The sequence below is a fragment of the Antechinus flavipes genome, chromosome 1 (genome assembly GCF_016432865.1).
Source record: "Antechinus flavipes isolate AdamAnt ecotype Samford, QLD, Australia chromosome 1, AdamAnt_v2, whole genome shotgun sequence".
Classification (NCBI taxonomy): domain Eukaryota; kingdom Metazoa; phylum Chordata; class Mammalia; order Dasyuromorphia; family Dasyuridae; genus Antechinus; species Antechinus flavipes.
The window spans coordinates 327155703-327181552 of NC_067398.1; the positions used below are offsets into that span (position 1 = coordinate 327155703).

The 25850-nt window shown below is 32.7% G+C and overlaps 1 protein-coding gene across 7 annotated transcripts in view; it reads right to left on the minus strand.

The window, feature by feature from the left end:
• CTNNAL1 (catenin alpha like 1) overlaps positions 1-25850 on the minus strand; it is a 96327-nt gene that overhangs the window by 4771 nt on the left and 65706 nt on the right. For 6 of the 7 annotated variants that reach the window (XM_051966923.1, XM_051966945.1, XM_051966908.1 and 3 more), the window contains 7 exons: positions 22973-23131; positions 22567-22659; positions 19489-19639; positions 13140-13177; positions 11404-11454; positions 11153-11307; positions 4970-5018 (listed from right to left, as the gene is read on the minus strand). In XM_051966923.1, the coding sequence (XP_051822883.1) occupies positions 4970-5018; positions 11153-11307; positions 11404-11454; positions 13140-13177; positions 19489-19639; positions 22567-22659; positions 22973-23131 (696 nt within the window). The remainder of the gene's footprint in view (positions 1-4969; positions 5019-11152; positions 11308-11403; positions 11455-13139; positions 13178-19488; positions 19640-22566; positions 22660-22972; positions 23132-25850) is intronic. The other variant, XM_051966930.1, reaches the window with a different exon arrangement.

Sequence of the window (25850 nt, forward strand, 5' to 3'; positions counted from 1 at the left end):
AGGAGAGAAAGAATTTCTAAAGGAGAAAGAAAATATGAAAACCAATTAAGTTTTTCTCCTTTAGGACCTTCTAAAACACAGTTCCTATGTCAAGTTTGCTAGTCCTTTTGATGAGTAGAATCCCTTCCATGTAAAGTGCTGAAGGGTGCATAGCTATGATAAAACCAACTAGATGAGGCCTTTAACTTAAGGTGGCAGTCTGGTGCAAAGAGAAGGGAGAAGACTGTTGGATTAATTTGAACATCTTTTAACAATTCAACTCTCTCCATCTCTCTGTTGGCTAATAGGTTAATTTTTAGTTGTTTAGGACATAGAAGTTTGAAATGGCAATCCAAAAGCTTTATTAAACCTTAAGGCCAGGACAGTCAAATGACAAGAGGACCATTAAGGATTTTAGAAGAGCTTTAATGTTAACCTTCCTCTGGTCTAATCTGTCATTCAGTCCTCTCTAATAATTCCTTTCAAAGACTATATTTTTTGCCCATCTCCATTCCTGCTATCGCTACTTCACCACTTGACACTTAGATGAGTTCAACAGGCTGACTTTTTGATTCTCTTTTCTGCCCATTCTAATCCATTTTACTTGCTGTTGCCAGGACAGCCTTATTAATTAAAACAGTATATGCCTATCCAGATTTATTTTTCATTGCTCCCCAAATGCACAACCTCAGGCTCGTTTCTTTTTTGTTCCAATTCTCTGAGTCTTTCCTCATACTCTTTATTTCTCTCTTTATTTCTCTCTTTCTCTCTCTCTCTCTCTCTCTCTCTCTCTCTCTCTCTCTCTCTCCTTTTTTTTTTTTTTTTTTTTTTTTTTTGGCTGAGGCAATTGGGGTTAAGTAACATTCCCAGGGTCACACAGCTGGGTATCCACTGCACCACCTAGCTACCCCTATTTATTCCTTAAAATATTCAAGATCTACTCATTCTACAAGTTTATCTGAATTCCTACCTCCCCCAAGAAGGGACTGTCTCAATTATTCTAATCCATAAACATCTCCAAAGACCAGCACAATACTATTTTGGATTTATTAGTACTAATTAATGTATCAGACAATATGTTACAATTGGTGAAGTCTTGGTAGATATTTCTGTTGTTGGGATTTTTCATTTTTGTTTTTTTAAAGATCCTACTGACTACTTGGAAATATTGATAATCTCAGGATCTCCACTTTGAGATAGATCAATCTATAAAATGTTTAATGAGGAATGTGGTATGGGCTGTACAAAGAAGGAAGTAAAATACTTGCTCTTGAAAAAGCTTATGAAAAGCTCCTCACCTCACAATGACAGATACAGTATAACAATATGGGTAGTTCAAAGGGGCAAAAATGACAAATTCATATAATTAGCTGCTCCCACTTAGGTATATCATGGATTGAGGATCAGAAAAGGCCTCAGAAATCATCTAATTCAACTCTCATTTCATAGATGAGATTACGGCCAGGGACTTTAAGTGATGAGCCTAGTTACACAGGCAGGTAAATATTTGGGCTGAGATTTGAATTAAGGATCTTTGCATTGCCCCATAGTGATAGGTCATAGTAACATTTACTATTGTGAAAAATTTGGAATTTTTAGGGAACTTGTGGGTTTAAAAATAGAGAAAGATAAGAAGTTGTGAAAAGCAAAACAATTTTGGAACAAGTGTGCTTAGCTTTGTGTGCTGGATGTTTAAAGATCCTTTCTAAGAATGATTTTTTAAATGCATAAGATAAGATATACAGGACTACAAGGGAAACCAATTGGATTGAAATTAAGTTGTAAATTTTTTGTTCCCATCAAAATTTAATTACTGCCTGATTTAGATAAATGGGCCCTGGCCAGAATGGGAATGTAGCAGTGCTGGCTTGCTTCTGTGGCAGCCTCAGTTCTCACCATTCTCCCTCCCCATAAATATCTTCCCATTGCTGCTTTTTTCACTTTATTATGCTGCCTGAATATCTACCAATTAGTATGTGTTTAAAAGTATTCTCTTGTATGAAAAAATAAACATCTGGAAGGTAACTGAAGGCCCCTGCCTTAGAATTTAGGCCAATATTAATATTATGAATTAGATACAAAATGATTATCTATATCCTATGTTCTACACCCAAGAATATAGTTTCTATTGAAAAATATACCCTAAATTCCAAAACTGTCTTACAAATAAGCTCTTGGAACTTATTTGTAAACTGGGGGTTTGCCTGTACTTAGGATTCTAAATGACAAGGCGCATAGATAGGCACATGCTTCAGGATATGAGAAGGGAAAGATAATTGTGACAGAATGGTCATGTAGTTTCATGAAGGAGGTGGAAAGGAGAAGGTATTCTTGATGGGAGAAGATGTAAATTGACATGTGTAAAATAAGCCATGTCTTTGGGAAATAGTGGGTAGATTGGTCTGATTGAAGCAATTTCAATCAATTTGGTGCATCACTATGGTGCACTAAATGCCTATTTTGTGCTACACACTATGCTAGGAAACAGCTCCAGCTAACAGGAATTTTTGCATTCTTTTAGGGGATTCATATGCAAATAAATAAACACAAAATGACTGGGGTAGAAGAACCAATAATTAATAATTATGATGTTGGCCTTTAATAAGAGATTCAAAATGAGAAGTATTTTAGTCAGAAATAAAGTGGGATAGGGTGGGTTAGGGCCACATTTATAAATAAATTGGCAGTGGTAAAATAAACATTAAAGACTAAAGGAATGAAATTTGCTATATAGTCTAGGCATGAGGTGAACCAGGGTTATAGCAGCAGGGATACAAAGGTATGGAAAGAAGATATTACAAGAAAGAATGAATAGGATCTGAAAATTAATCTGTTATGGGGAACAAAAGGAGAGAGATGGATCAAGATTGCCTGGAAATTTTAAGATAATATGACAGAAAACAAGAGAAGTCCAAGGAAGGGGACTTTTTTTGAGGAACAGAGGAAAATTAATGAATTTAGTTTTGGATAAGTTGGATTTGAAATGACAGGAGGACATTTTTGGTAGAAATGTTAGATTTATAATATTAGAATTTGGCAAAAACAACCACCACCACCACCAAAAAACAACCAGAGCCAACTCTGAGAACTGGAGATTTTTGAGGGTTACTAGTTTAGAGGAAATAGTGAAGCAATTTATTTATGTAAAAGAGGTAGGGTTGATCAAATTGAAGAGAAGGATATCCTGGAAGGCAATATGGAAGAATGAAAAGACTAGGTGGTCTTTTTTTGAGCTTTGCTACTAAAATCCATATGAATAATGCTATGACATAAATCAATAATATGCCCATTTTGAAGAAGTAGAAATTGAGACTCAGTGGATACTTGCTCAAAAATGCACAGATATGAAAAAGTCATCTGTAACTCAAATTCAGATCTTTTGACTAAAGTGTTCTTCACAAAATTATGCTTGCCTCTAATAAGGTGTGTGTCAATGGGCAAGCCACTCTACTATAAAATAAGGACCTCCATTTCTAAAATTATGAGTTGATGAAAAATAAGGCCAAAACTGTGAGAAACTGCTCATTTGGGCCAGATGAGGACAAATTTGCTCTTAAAGCTAAGAAAACTAATTTCTTTTCTCTGATTTTTGGTCAGAATGTTGAACAGCATTAGAGAAAGAGGAAGAGCTCAAGCTCTGTTAGGGCAGATCAAACAATAAAGTCAGATGGTAGGGCAATTGAGCAATTACTTTGCCAATGGGTATCAAACAGAAGTGAAGAAGTTTTTATAATTCTCCTTAAAAGAAGCCCACATGAAATTCAACTGTAGTTGGATAAAGTGGGGGTTCTTCACTCATCTAGTACCTGCTGGAATATTTGAGAGCTTACAGTTTGCTTGAAGAATCATTTGTACCTGCTACTAAATCAAGTACATGATAAAAACTTGAGTTCTAAATGTTTGAAGCTCATCTAATAAAATCCCAGCTATTAATATCAAGGTGTTAGGAGCATGAATATGGGCATAGAAATTTAAAAGGCTTTTTAGTGATAAAGTCCTCTTGTCATGAGGTCACAATAAAAAAAATTGGCATTAGAAATGGACAGATTAATATTTGTCACAGATGCAAGAAGCCAACTGGCAAGTGTCCTTTGATTAATTGGCATACTACAGTTAATCATTTAGCATGAGGAATAGACAGGCGATGCTTTGTAGAAGTACAGTGCCTGTACCCCAGTCCAAAACTTCAGAACCAATAGAGAATTTGGTTTAGTTCAATTGAAACAATTCTTATACAGACGATTTAAAAAATCAAGTCTAAAAGGGGATTTACTTTCATTCTTCTGATTGTCATTAATTGTCCTGCTTCATCCCACCTAAGAATGTCGTCTTTTCCAAAGAAGTTTGGATGTGAAGCAATGACTATGTACTTCTTGATTAAAGGGAATTTCCAAGTTGAAAGATAATTCCTGTTTTTAAATTAAAAGGGTTTTGGAATGGAAAGTAGAGTGGTCCACTGGTTCTAAGGAAGTTAACATCTCTGACATTGTAAAATTTTCTAAATATTCTAAATATCACTGAATAATAGAAATAGAAGAGACCCTGTGGCAAGGTAGATAGCTGAGGTTCAGCTCTGGTCCTAGGGAACAGAAAAAGGAGGAGAAAAAAGCATTATAGTATTAATACTTCCCCACTGTGAATAAATGTTGCCCATATCATGTGATAGAGACCAAACTGTCTGAAATTCTGGCTAAAGTGGATACTTGAAAGGAGAATTTTGGGAAGAATTTTTAATCCATCTTTGAAATCCAGAAACTAAAGATATCTTGTTTTAATTGGCAAAACCCACTAAGTTTTGTTTCTGTTATTCCTAGGAATTTTCATCAAATATGTTGCTTAAAAAATGCTTCACAGAAGACTGCTGCCATATGCTAATCCTAAATTATCCCCTGAAGTGACAAGAGAACAGGAAGTCATTGGTGAGAACATAGATGTTACATATTCTTAGCATAAAATATTATGTAGTAATATAAACTAGAACATAGCATACCTCTATTTGATAAATTAAATCCTGAGTACTCTTCAACAGCCCTTCCCCCCTGAAATAAACAACATTAATTTTTTTTTTAAAAGAAAAATTACAGTATGGAGATTGGTCTATTTTATACATTATTACCTCTAATTTATTAAAAACTTAATGAATTGAACAACAGAATTCTTGGGTTTAATTATTCCATTATACTATTAATCATAAAGTTAAGTGTACATTTTACAAGGAAAAGTTAGTCATAAACTAAAATTATATCTGAGTTTTACATGTCATACCTATGCCTTTCAAACACTTATATGCCTTTATTAAAACAACAACTACAGCAATAAAAACTAACTATAGTATATATAGTACCAGAATAGTAGTATCTCCTCTTTGCAGAGGAGAGCTGTCAGTAATTAGGACTTTCATGATAAATAAATTCCTGTTGAAAACTCTAAACAGATTTAAATTCAGGGCAGTTTCTCCTTTCCTTGGAACTTAGGAGTATTGATACTAAAGAGTTAGTTGTCAAGGGCAAGGAAAGGTAGAAAGCCAATCATACATTAAGACAATCTTAAGGAAAAAAAAAGTGAGAAAGATCCAGAAAAGCAAGAAAGTGAGAAGATAAATGAACAAGAAATTACATGGAATCTTTAGTTAACTAAACTACTGTTTAAGAATCTCATCCACATAACATAGAGAACAATTTTTTTTTCTCTTAGAACCTGGCAGCTTAACTGCAAAAGAAATCTGAGTCTTGTAAAGCAAGAAAAGGTAGGAAACCTACCTTAATACTTGTTTAGTTGCCCTGTTTGTGAATCTCTGACAAATTAAACAGGTGTAGATAGTATCCAGACAGTTTATCAAAGTAATTAGTCATGAAAATTGCCAAAGAATAAGGCTAAAGCTCTTGCTTCAAGGAAGTTTAGAGAACAGGTAATTTTGCAATATATGTGCTTATAGATTTCAGATTTAGATGGGACCTTATTTTGGTTATCTGGTACTACCACATAATTTTCCATTTGAGGAAACTAAGGTCATGAAAGGTTTTGTATTTCTTTGAATACGAAATAACATGTACAAAGTACAAATTGGTCTTCTTTTTTTTCATGTTGAAACTGGATAAATGTATCTGTGCACTTTAAATTATCATGGAGTTAAATCTTCCTTTAAAGAGTGAAAGAAAAGCTTTGAGATGGGAACAAAAGAAAAAAAAAGAATTGTTATTCATATTAGGTTGTGGTTAGATAAAAAGAATATGATACATAAAAGGAAGGAAAGAAAAGCCCTTAATTTAGATCTAAATATAAGACATAAAACTCTTTTATTAGAAGTATCCAAATCCTGCTAGAAGGAAACAATTTTTTGTGCTTCAAGGAATGAGCTGATGAGAAGGGGGAAAGAAAGAGAAGAATAAAAGTGATAGTGGCTATTAACTTCCTACTAAGGAACACTGATGAAACAAGAGAGATTTGTTGTTTTCCCAGAAAATGTGTCTGGGTAAAAAAACCTGAAGGTCTTGAAGGCACAGATGTTATTTCTGGCACCACTGACGGTTGAAGGTACTAGTTCAGAATAGAAAGGCAACCCTTGGGAAGTAAAATGCAGATTAAAAAGTTAGCATGAGAAAATAGGATTTCAGTTTTAAACCATCTAAAAATACAAGATGAGCTCTTGTCCAAGAATATAGTGTATTTAATAAGAGCCAATAAAAATGTATTTTCCCAGTCTTGCAAATATGATCAAGGGGGGAAAAAAATTGAAAATATGGGGGAGGAAGAAAACTGTCTATATATATTTGCCAATTTAGATATCATAAAGAATATTGGGTATAATATAAGAATAACTTTCGAAGAGAGGACCAGTAATTCATAGAAGTCATTATCTAAAAAAGAGAACTAGTAATATAACTCATGATTTCAGATGTCTATATATAAATACATGGACATTGGGTAGCAAAAAGGGCAAATTAGACATCCTAATCAAAAGAAACAAATTTGGCCCCAAAGATATCACTTTATTTTGTTGGGATGAGATTCATGGCTAAAAATGACTCTGTGAGAAGAATACTCAAAAAGAACAGACCAAATTAAAAGGTGGGGTTGTCATAGTGTATATGAAGAATATATATTCATATATATACAATGCTGGGGAAGCATTGGAATGGCTAGATAATTAAAGAGCAATAGGCGAATATGAATCTGTAGATTCCAGCTGGTAAGCACAGAAGCAAGACAGATAAAGCCCCTTTACCAACTGGTACTTGTGATGTCAGGCTCTAATAATCTAATAATTTCATGAAAGAAATACTTGTGCACCAGTGACATTATCTAAGCCTTAACAAAGACAAGGAACTGAAACTTGGAAGCTGTGAGATTTTGTAGTCAAACAAGCCTGAGCAAAACTATGAAGATATAGGAAATTTTCTACCTACAGTTTCAAGATATTATTAGCCTGTTGTATGAGTGTGATCCTCCAGGACTTAGCTAACAAAAATTGACACTATATATGTATTCCTATTACCTTGAATTATCATTGTGTGTCTGTCTTTCCTTCAGATTAAGCTTCTAGGAAATAATTTATATTTACTGCATCTAATGCCTCATCATTCAATCCGTCTTCTGTAAATTGTTTTTTATCCCCTCTGTTTACTGATATAGATCTCTTGAAGATTATTTTATAATTCTCAAATCCAAAAATCATTTCTTTGACTTCATTCTTTTCAACCATTTAATGCTGGTAATCATTTGCAAAAATTTATTCTTCCTTTTAACGTCCCTATTTCTCTTAATGGCAGTATAATTTTTTGTCAGAGATCAAAATCTCAGTCATCTTTGACTCTCCTCTCCTACATTCTACATCTGATCAGTTGTTGAATCTCTCTTCTCACATCTAACTGCCCCTCACCACACTAGTACATTTACCTTTTGCCAAAATTATTATAATAGTCTTCCAGCATCTTCCTTTCTTAATCCATCCTGCACACAGCTGCCAAAATAATCTTCCTAAGGTACAAATCTGAGTTCTCTCTTCAAAAAACTTCAGCAATTGCTCATAACCTCATGTTTATCAATTCATTAGCTCTGTATGTAAGGCACTCCCCCCCCTCCTACATTATTCCATTTAGAACTATCTGTTCAATCTGTACAGTTAATCTATTCCCAAATTTTGTCATAGTATATTCTACTGATCTACGGATCTGAGAGAGAGGTAGAATCAAATTCAATATCAAAAGGTTGCCAAGAAGAAAATGAAGGGAACTGATAAAAAATAAGTTCCACACTACCGGAAATATAAAAGAAATTTGAAATTCCTTTTCTGGAGAGTTATAGAAAATATTCTATATTTTATATACCAAGGAGAATGCTGGGGCAGCATCAGATAAAAAGAATCCTGTTCCTGTACCCAAGAGGAAATATCTTTATGATGGTAAACAACTTTTCTACTAAGAAAAATTGAGTGTTTTCCTGGTATATAGTATCAAAGGCATAAAAGAAAGCCTTTTAAGACTCATCAAATTCACTAACTGCTATTCATTTCTGTTGTTTCATATGGGAATGAATGATACCTACAGGAAAAAAGAAACAAAACAAACAAAAGAAAAAAACTCTCTTTAATATATCTCTAATACCTTGAAATCCAAGTCATGTCTCTGAGGGGAAAAAAATGGTTATAAAGACAGTGTTGAATAGAATTTAATTTTACTGCACCAAATGTGGAATGATGGTCTTCTGAGAAAGAGAGAATAGGCTAGGAATAATGGTTATATAGCCAAGAGGACTTTATATTAAAATCTGAAGAAGAAAAATGCCAAGAGAAAATTGAAAAACAAATAAAGGCCCACAAATATGACACAGAAAGAAACACTTTATAAGATGAAGGTCATGTACCAGGAAATTGGTTTGGGAAAAATTACTATGACATTGGATGCTTATGCATTGTTATATCTCAAGGATACCAAATGAAATTTTAACACAAGAAGGTAACTAAGACTTTATAGAAGAATCACTTGACACTTAGTGGGGAGGGGAAGACTCTCTACTACAATATGGAATATATTACTTTGAACAAATATAACTTTGTATTTCAAAATAAATATATCTACCAGGTAAGGGAAACAGCATTCCAAGTTAAATAGGCATATGAATATAAAAATACAAAGTCCTTTACCATATGGCTCTAATCTTTTCAACCTTATTATTTTATATCTCTTCACATATTCTTAAGTCTAGTCAAACTGGCTTTTTTGTTCCTAACACAATGTAGTCCATCTTCCTTCTTTGCTTGTGGACAGGCTGCACTTGATGCCCTAAATGCACTCATTCTTCACTTCTTCCTCATAAAATTTCTAGTCTGTTTCAAAGCTCCTTTGTTTCAAATGCTTTCTCTGCTCTGATCCCTTTCCTATTCCTCTCAGCTACTAATGTTACCCTCACCTCAAATTACCTAGTATTTATTTATTTTTTATATATTTAAATATATCCTGATCATCTCCCCCAGCCAAATGCAAATAAAAGTAGAAGTATTCATTTTTGTATTTCCATCTCTAGGGCCTAACACATAACAAGAATTTATGGACAATCCAACTTGTTCATGGCTTGATTATGAGAACCAATAAATCTGAACAGCTGAAGCAGAGAGAATTGTGAAAATACACTGTAAACAATTCATCTGGATGGAGAGCAGGAAAGAGATTTTCCTAAAAATTATGAAACTAAAACAGGCAAAAAAGTCTTGATAGAAGATTTTGTTTGCTCTAAAAGCAGAGCAGTAGATTTACTCTGCTGATTTCATTTTTTTGGAAGGCAAAGGAAACTGTTGGGGAAACTCTTGCTTCTTAATTTTGACCAAAATGAAACACTGATTATGTAGAAATTGAAAAATCATAGAAGCGAATGCCCTTGTCATTGTGTTTGTATACAAAAGAAAGAAACTTAGGCACAGTCCAACCTGCACATTAGAATTAAGAAAGTTGCCTTAAGATGAAAAGACAGATATGATGACGTCACAGGTAAAGACTCTAAAAGGGAATACCAAAGATGGGGCCAATATCCTTAAGGACAAAATTCTGTTCACAGAATTGTGAATAAATGTGATTTAAAAAAAGAGAGAGAGAAACATCTAAAGAAACCAATATGGTTGAACATGAAGCTCTCTGATGAAATTATTTTTTAAAATATGCATGAGCCGAGAAGACATAACCAAAGACAAATACAAAAAGAATAGTAAGAACCAGTCAGAAAATCTTATAACAAAAGCTAAAGACAAGTCTTTCTAAAAGTAGTATCCAGAGTAAGAAGAAAACAATGGGCGAGGCTGGGAAGAACCACCTAAGGGATAATGGTATGACTTTAACAATCAATCAACAAGTATTTATTAAGTATCTGTTGTACACTAAGCACTGGAAATACAAAGAATGAAATCCCTACAAAGAACACTATAACTCATATTAGTTTTCTCCACAGAGAAGAAGGATGTTGAAAGTAAAAAGGAGATAACAAATATGAAGAATGGCTTGAAACCTAACATAATGGAGAGATGGTAATAGAATACCTTTTTCTAAAAAATGAATTCGTTTTTAGGTCCAGGTTAATTACATCTTAGAGTGCTATAAAAACTTATAGATATGTAAGATATGATGTAAAAACCACTGTGGATAATTTTTGAGTAATCATGAAGAGGTACCAGATGACTAAAATGAATTCATTTTTCCTAAATGTCGAAGAAGGAAAAGAAAGGTATTTCTTAATCTAGGTCCCAAGGGAAATTCCAGAATGCGCTATTAGTATAACAGCATTTGCAAAAAAGTAGGTAAGCAGAAAGGAAATGCAAGGGAGATATAGTAATCATTACATTTCAGAAATATAAAACCCTAGAAATTTAAGACTTATAATTACACATATTCACTAACTTTATTTCACCACAATTGAAAAATGAATTTTGGATAATATTCACTGGAGTAATTGGATAACAGTTAGAATACTGGATGACATTCACTTCACCAGTCTTAATATATTCCTACTTAATGATGATTATATTCATAGAACACTTAAAAGTTTTCTCTTTCATTTAGATAAATTTTAATTATTGGATCTTGATAATGACTTTTGTTTAACAGATTTAATCATCAGCAGTTAATTATTTTTCTTAACATGGAAGATATTGGTTGGACTGATGACATCAAAATGATATTGTATTTACCTAGTAAATAAGTATATGGAATAGGCCATGCTGGACATGTTCTGCCCATGTCGAACAATTTCGTTCTCCTGGTTCTTCCATTTTTCAATTTCACAGTTTACATCTGATGTAAGTAAACGAAGCTTAAGTCCCAGTTTTGCTATTTTTGCTTGTTCCTATAAATTAAATTTTAACTTTTTGGTCATTACTGCCTTTAAAAAAATTTTTAAGGAGTATAAAATACAACACAATTCAATAAAAAATGGTCTCACCTCAGAATCAAGTTTGGTTGGCTTAAATGGCTTCAAGTTTGTATTATTCTTCTGTTGTAATAAAAAAAATTTAAGGTAATTTTTAAAATGGTACACTTGATCACAAAGAAATATAATAGTCAATAAAAACATAATTCCCTAAAACAAGGTATTTGCAATAAGATATTAATATTTGAACTAATACTATGAAATGATTGCTATTATGAAATTAGTCACACCTATGACATTTTATATACAATTCATGTATTCCTAACTGTTACAAATTTGGAATTCATTTTATTAAATATTTTTCCAAACCCAAGAGTTTATCTTTATTAATAAGTCAAATTTCAATGAGATACTCTTCCTAATCTTATCTTTTAAATTTTTAAAAGGATTACATTTGTATTGTGTAACTCTAATTTTCTAATATTGAATTTAAATGGAAATTAAAGTAATATGCAAATTTATGAATATGATATTCTAAAAACCCATTTTTAAGTGAATTATTTGGAATTTAAAATGTACATTTCTTACAACAAGTAATGATGAAAATTCTAGCCATCTTACAAGAGTCTACTTAACCCACAGTGTATCTGAAATACATTTTGGCCTCCCTAAAAATTTTGTTTTGAAGCCTTATTGTGGAGAGAAGGTGTTCTTGAAGGTTATATTAACAGATCATATGCTTTGCCTAATAAATTGAAAAGCTTCAAGTATAGGTCCAGTGATTAAAGTACTGTAGGCTCATTTTGTTGGAACCAACTTATCTAGCTTCAAAAAGATATTACTAGACTGATTTTTTTTTTTTTTGCTACAGCAACTCTTGAAGATAATTTACTAACTATAAGAAGTTTGTTACTTATGTTAGTAAAGCAAATTCCTACACTACTGATATTAAATATTTTGGAGACACTGAAGTTTCTGAAATATAAAGATCTATAGAAATTAATTACTATATAGCAAAATGTTTCTAGGAGAAAATGAATGAAGAATTCCATCTTTAATTACTAGGAACCTACTATCTTCTCAAAGATAACTATCTTTTATGTTAGAGCTTCTTAAACTTTTTCCAATCATGATCCCTTTTCACCTGAGAAATTTTAAAATGGACCCCAGGTATATAGGCATATAAAATATGTATGTAAATCAAACATTTGCTGACAATAAATCATAATTTTGCAATCCCCACAGTCATGAGACTTCAGATGGAGATATAACCCATAGTTTTTAAGAAGCTGGGTTCTAGGTAATGGGAACAAGGATTCACTTATTTCCAAACCACTGGTGGTGGCATCTATGACCTGGGTGTTCAGGGGATGGAGAATTCTTGATACAGAACTTCAGAAGCATTTAAAAGTCTCAGGTTGACTTCGGGGTTACATCTTTGAGTAAGTACTTTAGTCTCTCTGACTCTTAGTTTTTATAAAACAAGGGAGTTGGGCTAGTTGATCTTTATGGTAACTTCTAGTTTATATGTCTGTGATTCTATTATAAGGAAGAGAAGCTAAAAGACTGCATTTTTCTACCATTTGGCTACAGACAAAAAGAATGTGTCTGAGAAAGAATGGTTTGCCCACTGACATAGTTATGTATAGATAATATTAAGTGATTGGCCTAGGATCACATAGCCAATGTGTGTTAGAGTGGGGACTTCAAGACTGACTCTCTATACTGAGATATTAAAAGGCAATTAATTCCATCAGAGACTGCAGCAAAAGGGCTCAAATAATGCAAAACCACTTTCCAACACTTACCACTGGCTTTGGAAGTGAAAGGTAGGCACGCTTCTCTCCTACAATCAATATATGTATTAGTAAACAAAATTATTTCATAAATGTAATATTTCTTACTATTATGCTTTTCATTATAACTTAAATGTTATTATATAAACTACTAAGAAATGCTTAGTTAGTAATGCTATACTGTATCACATGCATTTAGAAACAAAATTCTTTAATTTATGAACCTGTTAATTGAAAAGTTGCATTATTTCATATTAAATCATCTGAGCTAATTTCTTAAAATGTATCTCTGAGGGAAGAAATAAAATATATCAAATATTTAATCTCAACCTTTAAACAGCTTACATTACTTAAATAAAATTTGACCAAAGCTGAAACTAAAACAGATGATTACCCTTAAAAGAAGAAAATGTAGATGCGTCATCAAAGTCCAAGTATTTTCAATCACAATCTTACACTGGCTATACTGAAAGTTGTAATAGTTTGCCTGACTCCATATCCTCCCAATCACAGTAGCTGAACTTAACTACCAGCTGTCAGTTCAGCATTTCCTCAGATTTGAGCACTAATACTTGTCCTAGAAAGAGGGAACATAAAAGAATTATGTATGAGGAGGGTAGATTTATGCTACTAGTTCAGCATCATAAAGGTAATGTTGATATTCTGATCTTGGTAATAGCACCTATCCCCCACTTCTCTTTATGCCTATTTATGACTTACCTAAAAACTCACATATTTGTAAAATAACCCTCTTTCCCTACTCCCATAAGATTTTCCTTAATCCTGTGGACTTGCTTAGATTTCTGGTCTTGACCTTATAAAGTCTGGCTTTTCCTACCATCATCTGAGTTCTTGTGCTGACAATATAGTACCATTTTGACCCTATCAATGAAAAGTATTCCTTTAGATAAAATAGTTGTTGAGCTGCTATTAGTATATATAAATAAGCATGTGAGATTTCCTAATTAATCTTCATCAATATCCTTTTGTCAATTTATTATTTTTTGTTATTTTCCAAAGCATTTTTAGTAATTCTGCTTCTCCTATATATTTCTTCTTGTCATTTCAACTACTACCAATATACAGATGATTCTCAAAATATGTTTCCTACTTACCCCTCAGCTTCATGTAGAAGGCAGTTTGTATAAGATATGGAAATGTGAGTATTTAAAAAACATTTTAAGTCATTTTCATCATTTATATAACATTTTGTTTTCCTGATAAGATAGGTTTATCAGGGATTATTTATTTTGTATCCTTCACAGTACATAGTACAATAAAAACTTAGTATAAAACTTAGTACACAAGTATTCTAATAAATGATGGATTAATATTTTGGACTCAGTGGTTCTACCTTTTTATCACCTAGTTAGTCCTTTCCAAGTAATCTGAGTCCTGTCACTATATTGAAACACTATATTGTCAGTGTAAAAATTCTTGCCAGATCCAATGATCCCGTCTGTCTTTATTACTTTTGGCTATTAATTTATCCCTCTGTATAGAAAAATTTCCACAGCTTTATGACACTGTTTTGGTTCTCTTATTATGTCTCTACCACTGATTCTTTGCCTTTTCTTATTTCTCATACACCTAATTGTGGATCTAACTTAATGTTCCTACTTTGATCCTTTAGTTCTTCTCTTTTTAACTTTTAAATTAGTCACAATTGTCATCTTTGAACTATTTTATCTATATCGAGTCCCTAATTTATATTTTCAATTCTTATTTATAATTTTATACTTCAAACTGTGTTTAGAGAACTTCCATTTGGATGTCCTGTCCTCAAGTCTCAACACACAAATCTTTATTTTCTTTTGTAAACTATTTGCCCTTCCCAATTTTCCCATTTCTGTCAATTGTCTCACTTTTCTTCCTATCACGAAGGATCAAAATCTGGAAGCTATTTTCAATTCTACTACTAATTCATCCCTTATATCTATGATCGGTTTCTTCCTTTGTGGTATTTCTTGGATTCATTCCTTGCTTTTCTTTATCACTGACAACAATACCTTAATATTCTATAAATCTCAGGGTAAGAATGAAGCTCAGAAGTAATCTAGAACAACTTATATATGAATCAATAGTAATTCCTCTAACAACAGAAGACCTCTAATAATAGAGAACTTATAACCTCATGAGGCAAACCATTCTACTTCTGAGCAACTCTTGATTGTTAGGAAATGTATGTCTCTCTGTCTGTCTATCTCTAAATATGTTTATATAAATGTTTTCCTATAACTTCTATTCATTAGTCTTAGTTCTGCTACTTCCAGGTCAGGCCAACAACAACAAAAAAAGAATAACACTTCTCCCACATGGACATCTTTCAAATATTTGTAAACAACTCAGTTCCCTTAACTTAGTCAACAAGCACTTGTTAAGGACTTATAGTAATCATGATTTTGAGTCCTTCTGTAATCTTTGTATCCTATTTTTAGGCTCATAAATATCCGCTTTAAAAAAATCCATATGTGATTTGAACTCTCTGATACTAAACACTATAATTATTTGATGTAACTTATTCATTTGAAGAAGGGGACTAACACTCGTTGAGCTTGCAGTATATGAAAAAACTATTCACGACTTTTAACCATTTTAAACTTTAACATTTTAACCATTGTCTAGCCATGTTTCCCCATATATATACATATATGTATGTATATATGTATGTTTGATTTTTAAACTCACATTAAGTACTTTACATTTATATTTATTAAATTTCAACTTATTAGATCTAAATCATCATTCCAATCTTTTGAGATATTCAGGCATCCCAATTCCATCATCAGATGAATCATCTGTTTTTCTCAATTTTGCAAACTTGATAAGCATACTATTTATATGAATAGATATATCTAAGTATAAGCATACTACCTATGTGCCTATGCTCTCAGGGAATCTGTTTAACTAATTCTGTTGCTTAACTTAAAACCAAAATTGGAACCCATGCTGGGACATGGAGTGCAGTGAAGATCACTAGACTGACTAATCTAGGACTGGGAATCTCTGGACTCCAACACAAAATAAGGGATTACTAATCTCTAAATCAAAGCAAAATCTCTAAATCAATGGCTCAAGTCCAAAGTGCTAAACAAATTTAGAAAGACTGGAGCAGTGTTAAAATTCAAAGTAGTAAACAGATCTAGTTCAAGCCAAAGATCAAGGCAGGGCAGACACTAGTCTTAAGAAATCATGTAGCTTTAGGCAACACTATAAGCAAGAAGAAACATGCAATGAATTATGATCACAAGAAAAAGATTAGTTCCCATTTGCTCTCTTTTGTATGACCCAAGTGTGGGCAAACTTGGATCCTTAAGTGTATAATTACAGAGGAAAAAGTAAGAGATTATTTGAAGTATGTAGTTTGAAAACACTGCAGGATTCACTGAAGTATACTTGATATAAAGAAAACTGGGAATTTAGAGACAACTCTTTAATTATTCAAGATTAAGATACTATAATTCTTATTATTATATGTCCTATTAGTAATATTCTCTGCTATGAGTTAACAATAGGAACCAAAAGGCAATACAGGATATTTCATATAAAATCATAGATTTATTGCTAGAAGAGAACTTAGAGGCCATCTGGTCGAACTAACTCATTGTAAAGATCAGTCAAATGAAAACTGATGATGGTCAAGTAGCTTGCTTAGAGTCACATGGCTAGTGTCAGAGACAAGATCTGAACTTAAGCTCTTCTATCCCCTATCCTCTTCTTCACATTTCCTCTTTGCCTACTGGATTTGTTTAGGCCCCACTAAAATCCTTATCTTTTATAGAAAGCCCTTTTCAATTCCTCTTAATTCAAATGCCTTTCATTTCTTAATTATATCCTATTTTCCTGTATGCAGCTTGTTTTTACACATTTGTTTGCTTATTAGATGTTTGAAAGAAGGGACCGTTCTTTTGTCTCTTTTTGTATTCCCAGTACTTACCATAGTGTCTGGCACATAGCAGGCACCTAAGAAGTGTTTAATGACTGACTGTCTCTTGTGGCAAGCATCTTCATAGTAGTGTATTGTGATTATTTGTGTTTTTTGTCATACTGAATCTTTGTATTTTCCATAAAACCTTGCAAGAAATTTTTCTGTATGCTTAGCATCTTTTTTTTTCTTGTGGAAAAGTCAAGCCATAATGCAAACCTCTTAGGCTGACATTATGGGGAAGTGAATAGAGACCTGGCCTTGGAGTAAGGAAGATCTGATCCTAAGTCTTGACTCTGACACATACTAGTTGTGTGAAAAAAATCACTTAAACTCTAAATAATGCAGCAACTCTCTAAGACTAAAAGTTACAGGTGAACTACCATTCTGTATTGGTGGAGAGAAGTTTCTATTGAAGTGGGATTTCCCTATTTTAATTAAAACACAGGTTTGGACAAAAAGCTAAACCAAACCAAATCATGTACATCAACCCCCAAAATCTTTCCATCTTCTTGAATTTGTCCCCTTCTTTCCACTTCCAATATACTGTAATCATGTCACATCTCTATTCAAAAGCCTTTACTGGGTTCTCATTTCTTACAAAATTAAAAAAAAAAAACCTCCTTAGCCAAGCATTCTGAAGTCCATGATAATGCATGTCCATACTACCCTCCAGTTTCATTTCACACTAGTTCTCTTTGTGTTTTCTGTGCTATATAAAAACTACTCATTGCCCTTCCCTTATGACCTGCCCTTTTTCAACTCTGCACTTTTGCTTAAACTCTCTTCCTCTACAGAACAGATTCATTTTTTAAAAATGCAAAGAAATCAAAACCAATAACATCTGTTAAATGCCTATTTTATTAAGAGACTACATATAAAAAAATTTTTTTAGGAGTTGGAGACACAAAGATTAAAAATGAAATAGTTCCTAGGATGAGGGATGTGGTGGAGAGATATGACAACTATTCTCATAATTACAATACAAGGTAGAGAGTGACAGGAACAATTAAATCTGAAGAATGAGCAATGGGAAGATGTGAGGATTTCAATCAGATGGGCAGGGGATGGAGATCAGGTAAGACTACATATGTAGGGAGAATTGTTACTTAAGTTGAAGAAAGAAAAACAGGACACTACAAGGTTGAAATCAGGAGGAAGAGCATTCCAGACATTAAGAATGTGAACAAACAGAGATAGGAGGTAACAGGCTGATCTGAAGGAAAAGCTAGAAATAGTTTGGCTGGAATGCAGAATGTGTGAAGGAAAATGATAGGAAATACCTATGGAAAACTGAAAATTAAAAAAAAAAAAAAGACTCATCTTCCTGACTTTAAATCTGACCTCAGACACTTAGTAGTCATGTGACCTTGAGCAAGTCATTTAATTCTTTTTGCCTCATTTCCTCATCTGTAAAATGAAGTGGAGAACAAATTGGCAAACTATTTTAGTAACTTAGTAGTAACTAGTAACTTTAGTAACTTTAGTAGTAACTAGTAACTACTCTAGTAACTTTGCTAAGAAAACTCCAAATGTGGTCATAAAGAGTCAAATATAACCGAATAACAACATACTGTTCACTGTGTAATTATTTAAAAACATGTAATAGTTGCATATAGTGAATAAACACTAATTTAGTGAGATCATGGTTTTAAATGACCTTTTATAATAATATTCTTCTAATAAGTGATATAATTAGGTTATCTAAACAGGTTTTTCCCTAAGAAAAATATGAGTAAAACTACAGTGAGATTTTTTTTCTGATAGCAAATGTAACATACTAGAAATGAAAAATAAACTTTCAGGTGAAATTAAAATGAAGAATCAAAACAATTTCTTATTTTATTTCTTACGATGCTATTTTGTATATGGTAAAAATACCAATAAACTTACCAACCACAGGAAATATTCTAAGGTTGTGTAGTCATCAGGGAAAGAGATTCCATCCAAGAGGAAGGATAGCAGTTCAAAAATCAAATAGCTATATTCACTACATTATAAAATGTCTAGAATCCAAACTAAAATATGGGATTGGTTCCAAGAATAAAGGATAGTTATAAGAGAAAATTGGTTAAGACTGAATCTTAATAATAAAAGTGAAATACTAAGTTTGGCAAGCCCTACAATACTAGTCAAGTGATAAAATTTTCTATTTAATTATGCCTATGAAGATTTCAACTGTTTAAAGACTAGGATAAATAATGACTGAGGTGAATAAAAATTCTACGTCACTCCATCATGTCTCATCATTCATACCATATTTGATTTAGTAAAGATAAAAAATAATTCTAATCTATAATTTCTGAAAATTTACATATTTTAGTTTAATAGCTAACCTAAGTGACAAATGATAATTCATTTTATAACTGAAATTTGAAAGAAAAATCATAAGCTTAATAGTTGAAAATTAAACATATGACCAGTATTCTGACTTACCTCTTTTTCCTTCAAATACATCATTTATTTCTCTTAGTAATGTTGACATGTCACTAATCTGAGATTCCCAAGCTTCACAAAATACATCTAGATTTTCTTTAGCAATCTTGCTGGATGGATGTAATGTCAAGGTTTCAGCAGCTGAAATTATCTAAAGAATATATACTACATGTAAATGAATTTTTAAAAATTTCCTCTCACTTTCTCATCTTTAATCTCTCCTTAATTATCTACAAATATGATTAAGGAGACCCAAACTTGCAAAAACCTTATTTGATCCTGCTAGCCTCTCAAAGTATAATCCTATTTCCCCCTCTTCTTACTGCCAAAATTCTTGCCTCAGTCTTTTTTTTTTTTCTGTATAATTCTCTCTCTCTTTTCAAAACATATGCATGGATAATTTTTCAACACTGATCCTTACAAAACTTTGTGTTCTAAATTTTTCCCTCCTCCTCACCCCCTCCCCGGGTGGCAAATAATCCAAAATATGTTAAACATGTTAAAATATATAGTAAATCCAATATATGTATACATATTTATAAAATAATCTTGCTGCACTAGAAAAATCAGATCAAAAAGGAAAAAAATGAGAAAGAAAATAATGTAAGTGAACAACAACAAAAAGAATGAAAATGCTATGTTGTGATCCACACTTAGTCCCCTCTCTAGGTGTAGATGGCTCTTTTCATCACAAGATCACTGGAACTGGCCTCAATCATTTCATTGTTGGAAAGTTGACAGTCTTTTAAATACTACTTCAAACTTCCTTACTCCACCACTCTTTGGAAATTGGAAGTCGTTGTGTTAAAGACTGCTTTAATTGTCTTTCATTTGCTAAATCTGATAGCCTTTCTTTCAGTCCTCATTCTTTTTGACCTCCAATGCAATTCTTGACATTGCTAACCAGTCCCAATTCCAGAATATTATTTTCTTGATACTATTTCTCTTGGTCTTTCTAACAGCATAACTGCTCCTTCTTTTCTGTCTTTCATCCTTAGATATTTTTCAAGGTTCTATTCTGGGCATTTTATTTTTCTTATTTTATACTTTCTTCCTTGTTGATATCATTAACTTCCATGATTTCAATTTTACCTCCACAAGATAACATCCATTTACATTCATCTTTCATTGACATAGTCCCTACTGTAGTTCAAGCCATAATCTCTTCTCACTGGGATGACCTTCCAATTAACCATCCTGAGATCCAGTCTTTCCTTCTCCAATCTGTCTTTTACATGGCTGCCAAAATAATCTTCCTAAAGCACTAGTTTAAATACATGACTTTACTCTTCAAAAACTTTCAGTGATTTTTTATAACCTTTAGAATAAAACACAAATTCCCCAGCTTTATATTTAAGGTATTCCACAATCTGATTCCTATCTACATTTTTAGCCTCTTTTCACAGTACTCCTTTTCATATACTCCATATTCTAGCTAAACTGTACTTTTCTGAACTTAGATTTCTATGTCCCACTGCTGTATCTTTGTATAGGCTATTCCCCATGTTGGGAATATACTTCTTCCTCACCTCTACCTTTCAAAATCCATATCTTCCTTAATGTGTCAACTCAGTTCATCTGGTATCTTCTCTTTGAAACTGAGTCCTCTCAGTTGTTATTGCTTTCTCCCTTTTCAACCTGTCTTGTATTGATTTATCTGTGTGTATGGTGTATCCTTTTCAGTATAACATACTTTTTGAGGACAGGGACTTTTTTCTATCTGAATTAATATCCCCAGCATCTAGCATGATGCTTCATAAACAGACTAAATAAAAGTTTATGGAACTGAATTGAATATTTTCAGGCTTAATCTGACTGAACTGTCTGAAGCAACTGAGGTAGGCATGAATGAATAAGAACTCAGGTCCAAACAATACTCTCCTAGAAATGCCATCAATCTTGAAATACTGCTATTTAAAATAATAATGAATTTTTTTTAAAAAAGGTTATTGTCTAAATGGGCTAATTAAAAGTGGTGAGCATCTTTTGCCTGAGAATGGATTTGGGGTCTTAAGATGCTTGTCCATTAAGAAAAAATTCCAGCCCAGGAAGACTGAAACATATCATTGCATCCCAACTCTGCACACAGCCTATAAGAAGTGGTTTTATGTAAGAGCTGAAAGCAATTTATGCTAATATACTATAGTATGTGATTTAAAAACAAATCTTCCTTGGGTCATGGCTAAGGAAGAGAACACAGGGGCTTTATATTACTGTGAATCTAAGGAGAGGTGGTAGAATTCTGGGACTAAGTTATATTCTTTGACCGTGTTGAAACACCTGTTTTCCCCACCTTAACCTAATAAAACATTAGAGCTATATCTCAGATGATTATTTTCAAGGTGGCATCTAGCTGAAATAACTTTCTAATAAAGTAATGTGGCAATAATAATCAAAACCCTTAAAAAGTGTAAAATTATATAAATTTAGGAACTCATAGTAGACACTTCTTACTGATTTAAAGGCCATTACAATGAAAGCTTAACAATTACAAAGCCATTTCAGCTTCTCAGAATGTCATGCAGTCTTTTAGTGACCCAAGAATCGGTTTATGACTTGCTGATTTTTTCTTTTTTTTCCATTCCCAAGGTTTAGCACTGTGTCTGACCTAGAGTAAGTCCTTAATTTAAGTCCTTCAAGTCCTTAAATATTTAAACTTCAACTGATTAATCATATTACATCAAAACAATCATGAAAATTATGAGATTCCATGACAAGCTTAGAACAAACACCATGGAGAGGAGGGGCGTCTAAGGTAACTGGAAAAAAATCAGAAAGTGTTTTTAAATTAAGCCCTCATTTAAAAATACCAATCTCAAATTTTGATATGAGCAACAGTTAACCATGGTCAACCATGTCAAAACCATACCCATGCAAACTGCTATAGTAAAATCTAATGCTTTTTATATTTGAAAGTAAAATATTTTCCAATTACTTTGAAGTGGTAAAGATAACACCTGAATTTTCCCTCCTTAAGGCAAATATTTTTAATTTGTTTAGAATGAAAATTCAAGACTAAACTTTTGATTCCTAGAAAAAATGATACTTAGGAGAAAAAAAATCTAAAGGCAGTCATACCTGTTGCCCAGTAACCTGAAATGTTTCTTCTGCATGCATACAAGTAATTTCAAGGGGTTCTGTCCCTGATATGTGTCTCAACAATCGACAAGTCTGGAAAAAAACATTTGTATAACTTAATTAATAAATTCAAATGAGAATCAAGAGCTGATCTGTGAGGATCTGGTTCAATGAAGTAAACTTTTTTTTTTAATCACATATATAAACTTACAAAACATTATAAAAGCAAGCTCATGGCTGTGTTCTAGATAGTTGAGGTTGCTTGAATTCTTACAACAAAAAGACAGAAATGCCAAAGTAATACACAATACTGAATTTTAAAATATTTACTATTCTCTAGGACAAAATAGCAGAAAGCAATGTTAACAAATAATAAAGTTTCTTAAATAGTAATATTGGAACTCACCTCAATAAGCTGTTCTTTCTGTTCAGATAGCTTACAGGCATATTCTGCCAAAGCTTCTAAGTTTCCTTCTACTCCAGTAATTTTTAATGCTTTCAAAATCCCATGATCTGCATGGTGCTTTAGAAGATCTGTTGCAAGCAATGTTGCTGCGCTGTGGAGCTTCATTTGTTGGAATAACGGTGAAAGACAGATTAGTAAGACTTACTGATCACTCATTAATATTTTAAAAAACCAAATATGTTAGTATTTCTTTGTACCATCTACATTTCAGGGAAGCTGTGGAAGAAAATTGGTGCAGTGGCATCTTAGGGTCAAACTAAGTGTTATATAACTAAGTATAGTTTGATGGCCCACAATTGTTTCAAAATCTTTTCATTTTATTACCAATGAGCTAGTCTATATGGTTCACCTTTCAGCCAAAACATAAGTATAGAGGAATGGTCAACTGTCCTGGAGGGTGCACTTATTTTAGACAAGAAAACAATAATAGTGGCTAGAAGCCTCTCAGGAGCCTTTTCACAATTTAAGGAGAGCTAAAGGAGAGGAGAGTTCACAGATTCTTTTGCTTCTTTTGGAAGAATTGATTTTTGTCCTTAAGATTCAAGAAAAGCATTTTGCCAGTGACAGAGGCCTATTCAACTCTTCTTTCACAGTGAAAACCATGAATTATAAGGGATAGTTCAATTAATAAAAAGGCAAGGATGAGAATACAAGAGGGGATAATATATTGGGAAATGACTATGGTTTAAAAAACATAAGGCATGAATGAAACATTCCTCAAAGAAAGTTAATGAGACATTTTGATTTAGACCCTTGAGATGAGTTTTTTCAGGGAACAGACCTATGATTTCATTTCAATGGGACGCCCCCTCCCCCCATGAAAGTATAAACTCTCACTATCAAAAAAACTGCAAATATTCTGCCTATAATCTTAGTTTCTTGAGAGCAGTGTCCAAGATGACAGTCATTCTATGTTAGAGGAAGGATTTGAAACCTGTTCTTTCTGATTCATCATCCAATCCTTTAGCACTGTCATGATGTTTATTTAGTTGAAAATAAGCCTTTAAATTATTTGTTCATTTAAAAAAAAAAAAAAGAATCACTATCTCTGGTGTCCAAAGACAGTGAGACTGCTAGGTGTAATATATATTTGAAAGGGAAAACCTTTTCCTTTGATGGTGGAAATTATTTTCTTTTGTTTATAAAAATATCATGGGAGAGACACAATCATGATATTCACATACATGGCTATAATTTTTCTTGTAGCTTTTTTCAACCTATGTGCACCAGAAAGTATTTTTTCTTTTGTATAAATAAGATAGAGATACAAAAGAGAGCTAATACTGAGTACCAACTAGCCCAGTAAAAATCTTCTTTGAGTCAAAAGTTTCGGTTCAAGTCATAGTAAATACATTGAATCTGCAGGGGATTTTATATTTGCTAAATGTAGCTAGACAATGCTTTCCTACTTCACCATATTGGCTTCATCAGAATCTTATTTTTTTAAATCTAGCTATCTGGTATACTTTAAAAGTGAGATAAATGTTACTTACCATAAGTTTTAGAACTGGAAGTAGCCTGAGAGGTCATCTAATATGACCCTTCCATTTTAAAGATGAAAAAACTAAAACCCCCAAATATTACTTGATCTGCCTAATGTAATGAAGGTGATAATTTTCCAAAGTATTGTTATGACCCCCCTTTCATCTAACACTTTACATTCTCTTCTAGTATCTCTTCTGTGCTATGCAGCAGATTGTTTTTCAGGAAAGTAAATGCATTTTGTGTCCTATGAGATTGTTTGTAAACTATTAACTCAGCCACATTATAGACAGATTATATTCATTTAATAAGCTTGGGCCTTTCCTGACTTTCTCCCAATAAACTGTTAAGACAAATCCAAATGGTGTATTTTTAATACAATATATATCATTCTATATTTGTGGCAGCCCTCTTTGTAGTAGCTAGAAACTGGAAACTGAGTGGATGCCCATCAATTGGAGAATGGCTGAATAAATTGTGGCATATGAATATTATGGAATATTATTGTTCTGAAAGAAATGACCAGCAGGATGATTTCAGAAAGGCCTGGAGAGACTTACATGAACTGATGCTGAAAGAAATGAGCAGGACCAGGATATCATTATATACTTCAACAACAATACTATATAATGATCAATTCTGAAGTACGTTGCCATCTTCAGCAATGAGATGAACCAAATCAGTTACAATAGAGCAGTAATGAATTGAACCAGCTACACCCAGAGAAAGAACTCTGGGAAATGAATATGAACCACTACATAGAATTCCCAATCCCTCTATTTTTGTCCACCTGCATTTTTGATTTTCTTCACAGGCTAATTGTACACTATTTCAAAGTCCGATTCTTTTTGTACAGCAAAATAACTGTAAGGACATGCATACATATATTGTATTTAACTTACACTTTAACATCTTTAACATTAATTGGTCAACCTGCCATCTGGGGAAGGGGGTAGGAGGAAGGAGGGGAAAAATTGGAACAAAAGGTTTTGCAATTGTTAATGCTGAAAAATTACCCATGCATATATCTTGTAAATAAAAAGCTATAATAAAAAATATATATCATTCTATATGTTATTAATTTCAGAAAATGTTTTTAATATTTTTATTTTCCCCAGTTATGTATAAAATAATTTTTATTTTTTTTAATTTTGAGTTTCAAATTCTCTCACTTCCTCTACAGACTCCACTCCCCTTCCACTGAGAAGATCCATGTGAAGTTGTGTAAAACACATAAAAATCATGTTGCAGAAGAAAAGAGATCTCTCCCTTCCTCCCAAAAAACAGCCTCAAGAAAAAAAAATATGCTTCAGTCTGTATTCAGACACAATTCTTT